Source organism: Pseudomyrmex gracilis, unplaced genomic scaffold, assembly GCF_002006095.1.
Source record: "Pseudomyrmex gracilis isolate BER0280 unplaced genomic scaffold, ASM200609v1 scaffold_94, whole genome shotgun sequence".
Lineage (NCBI taxonomy): Eukaryota > Metazoa > Arthropoda > Insecta > Hymenoptera > Formicidae > Pseudomyrmex > Pseudomyrmex gracilis.
This window is the reverse complement of record NW_018020678.1, coordinates 218,165-221,717: the sequence shown is the minus strand read 5'-3', so window position 1 is coordinate 221,717 and position 3,553 is coordinate 218,165. Positions and strand designations below refer to the sequence as shown.

The 3,553-nt window shown below is 42.7% G+C and overlaps 1 protein-coding gene across 6 annotated transcripts in view; it reads right to left on the bottom strand.

Annotated features, from left to right (window-relative positions):
• Nucleotides 1-3,553, bottom strand: part of LOC109855630 (venom dipeptidyl peptidase 4) — a 254,295-nt gene that overhangs the window by 44,369 nt on the left and 206,373 nt on the right. For all 6 annotated transcript variants that reach the window (XM_020430087.1, XM_020430089.1, XM_020430088.1 and 3 more), the window contains one exon: nt 959-1,011. In XM_020430087.1, coding sequence (XP_020285676.1) covers nt 959-1,011 — 53 coding nt within the window. The remainder of the gene's footprint in view (nt 1-958; nt 1,012-3,553) is intronic.

The window sequence follows — 3,553 nt, the reverse complement described above, 5'->3', positions numbered from 1 at the left end:
AGATTCGGACAGTCCGTAATTATAATTAGATTCCGCTGTCGGATTAAACGACATTTAATTTTGGACAGTCCGTAATTATAATTAATTTTTGCTGGTGTGTTTGTGTGTGCGTGGAACTTTCAAGAGACTACGTCGCGGATCAGATAATTTCAACGAGAGTAATGTACTAATTTGCAACACACTCGCGCGCGCGAACACTTTTATTGTTAAATATTTCGACCAACGTAATCTTCTCGACTTAAAAGATCAAAATACAGTTTGTGTCACGTATGAAAACGCTGATGAAAGCGCTTTCAAGGATTAAGACAGAAAAATTATTATTTAGTCGGAAAAGAGAGGCGAAGTCTTCTTTTCTGTACTTTCCTCTTTCTCTTTCTTTTTTTCTTTCTCTTTTTCTCTCTCTCTCTCTCTCTTTCTCTCTCTCTCTCTCTCTCTCTCTCTCTGTCTCTTTTTTTCTCTGTCTCTCTCTCTCTTTGCAAGAGTAAGAGTAGTAAATGTCGCGGCCGTGAAAAGTGCAACCGCGCGCGAAAATAAGTTTACGCTTTAAGAGGCAAGCATCGAAATTTTTTTTCGCCAACGTAAGACGAGGAAAAGAGAACGAGAGATCGCGGACCCGGGTAATCGTAATATAACTGCTCCTAAATGCTGAGTTAACGATCAAATCCGCGGAGGAAAGTTCTCAGACGGTAGAGAGAACGCGACGGCGAGTAAGGACGACGCGGTGACGGTAAGACGGGACCGGGATTAAATTCGCGCGCAGTTTGTAATTTGCACGCGACGGCGGCAGCGGCGGCGGCGGCCGGCTTTTCCCGAGCCACCTTTTCCTCACTCCGCTTCTTCTCCGGCTTACGGTCCCCGAGAACGAGATTAAAATGCAAATCCGAACTTGATCGCGGAATAAATTCGAGATATGATTGTCGCAAACGCCGTGTCGAGAGAACACGGTTCGTTTACTTACAGTGTTTCCAAGTTCACGATCTTGTAGTGAGCCAGGTACGTGTGACGATACAGCTGAAACAGAAATGAGAGTTTATGCATTAGATTGGAATTACTAATTAATTGCTACATATATTTGCTTTAATAATAAAAATTAAGAAATAGAAAAAAATGCACATAATTTCTGTATATTTTATATGTAAATTAATTTTGTAATATATTTATTTATGTGTGCACATGCATGTGCATAGTATTATATGATAAAATGTATCTTAATTAAAGATATCAGGCATCTTCTATTACCTTTTCTTTTCGCTTTGCAACATTTATATTCTACAGCTCTATCTTTTTATTTCTCTTTTCCCGCGACGTCTTTCTCGAAAAAGACGGGTTTTTTTAGACCTTAAAGCTTATTATTTCTCTTTCTTCCTTTCTCGCACTTTCTCTCTCTCTCTTTCTTTCTCCCTCTCTCTTTCCCTCGATCGCAAATATGATTGATTTGAGAAATGCGCTGTGCGCTCCCGATAAAAACCGATGGGAGAAAATCGATCAAATGTTGCGCGAGCGATGACATTCAAGCGCGATGGAAATTTCTACTTCTGAGCGTGTGCAGCAGCGTTAAAAATATCCGCTTCCGTGCAAGCCGTCTAAGTGCGGCCGAGAATACACGGGTGACATAAAATACGATAACATGCCACCCCACAGATTCTATTTCGTTACCGCATTTTGCCCTGGGTTTTCCTGACGGTTCCTGCCCCCAATGTGCACGTGTGTGCATGTGTACGAGTGCGGTTGGGTAGTTCGGCTATAAAAACCTCTCGCTCGCTCGCGCGCGCGTTACTCGCGTCATTCACGTGGCGCAGATAGAGCGGCAAAAATATAATAAAGTCGGCGCTGATAAAAATAAAATACAACCCAAGCGCCGTGTGTGTTTTTACAAAGCACGCGTGCGAGATTGGCGCGCAGAGTAGAAATAATAATGCAATAAACGGGCGTGTGTCTCTTTTGTTACGTGCGCGGTTAAACAATTAATATAAAACTATCGAGTTTCACCTACCATCAGAGATGCGATTAAAACCTGCGTAAAAACAAAAACTCATTTACTAATTTTGCAAAAACGGACAATACAAATCTAATCATGAATCAAATAATTTACTTGCGTTAAAACAATTAGCGTTGCGCAGTCTCTTACATATGTATATATGTATGTGTGTGTGTGTGTGTGTGTACGTGCCACTGAATTTTTATAGAGACGCAGAAAAATTCTAGTAAAAATTCGCGGAAAAATCGGCATATGAACTCTTAGTGAATTAAACTCAAACAGAACTGCAGAAATTTAAGAGGAGAAATTTTAAGAAAATACCAACGGCGTACTCTTATTGAATACTGTTCCATTAGATATCAAGTCCGCAAACTCCGGAGATAGGTACACACTCGCGGGGGTTGCTCTACTCTTAGAAAGAGTCTCGTTTAATCCGACCGTACCTCACGTCTCTCGGCTCTTCTCTTCCTCCCCCTTCCTCCTCCGCACCATCTTCCACTAATAATAATCATAGTAATAAAAGCAATAACCGGATAACCTTGCGTTTGAAGTTTAAACAGCAAGCAGTGTAACACACATATAAACACACACACACACAAACATCGCGCGTGCAAATTCATCGGTGGTGGATACGTAAACCACGCTTAGAAGTTTAACGATCAAAGTTCCCAGCCATGCGGTGGATCGCGGGAGTTTCCCGGCAACGCGCCTATTTGCCGCAAACATTAATTATCAATAGAGCCGAATCACACAACTTCGAGAATAAATAAAAAATAAAATAATCATGGTCGTAAAAAAAAAATTACAAAAAGAAAAAAGAAACAGAATTGAATTTGCCAATAGTTTACGATTTCCCGCGCAATTTTCTACATCACCTGCATACGCGACTTTTTTTTTTTTTTTTTTAATTGTTTTCCTCGGTAAAATATATATGTTCTGTCGAAACAGCTGTTGTTTGCTGATGGCCGGACAATTCAGAGCGCCGCAACAAACAACAAGCATTAAACCCGTACGCGTGTTGGTCAGAGGGACCATTAATGCGTGTTAATTGGTACGCGCTCGCTCGCGCGAACTGAAAACCCTCGCCCCCCATAGCGATATTCCTATGGGAACATTTCGGAACAAGGGAAGATCCGGACGGCCGATAGAGAGCGAAGCGTCGAGCGGACCATCGACAGTGGCCGGCGATACGGAAGGATTCATGGTGCGCTCCGCGTGTGCGCGCGCGCTATTTTGCCTCCATTAACTCTTTCGAGGGCGGGAAGGGGAGGGAGGAGGGAAAGCTCCGAGCCTATAAATCATCGAAGGCCATTCTGATAAGGTTGAACAACGCCATTTTCACGTGTTGCGGCCGCGCTCGCTATCGGCCGCGAGCTCGTTTCCATCGCATTATTCCCGCCTTCAACACTCGGCCGAGTGTGCACTGCCCTCTCTATCAAACTCCCCTTCGGTTACATCAGCGTTTCTAGACGTGTTTCTTCGCGCGCTACAACACGCTAATAACACGCTGTTCCGGCGATGGCCGCGATAGTGAGTCTGATTTAAAAAAAAAAAAAAAAAAAAAAAAAAAAAAAA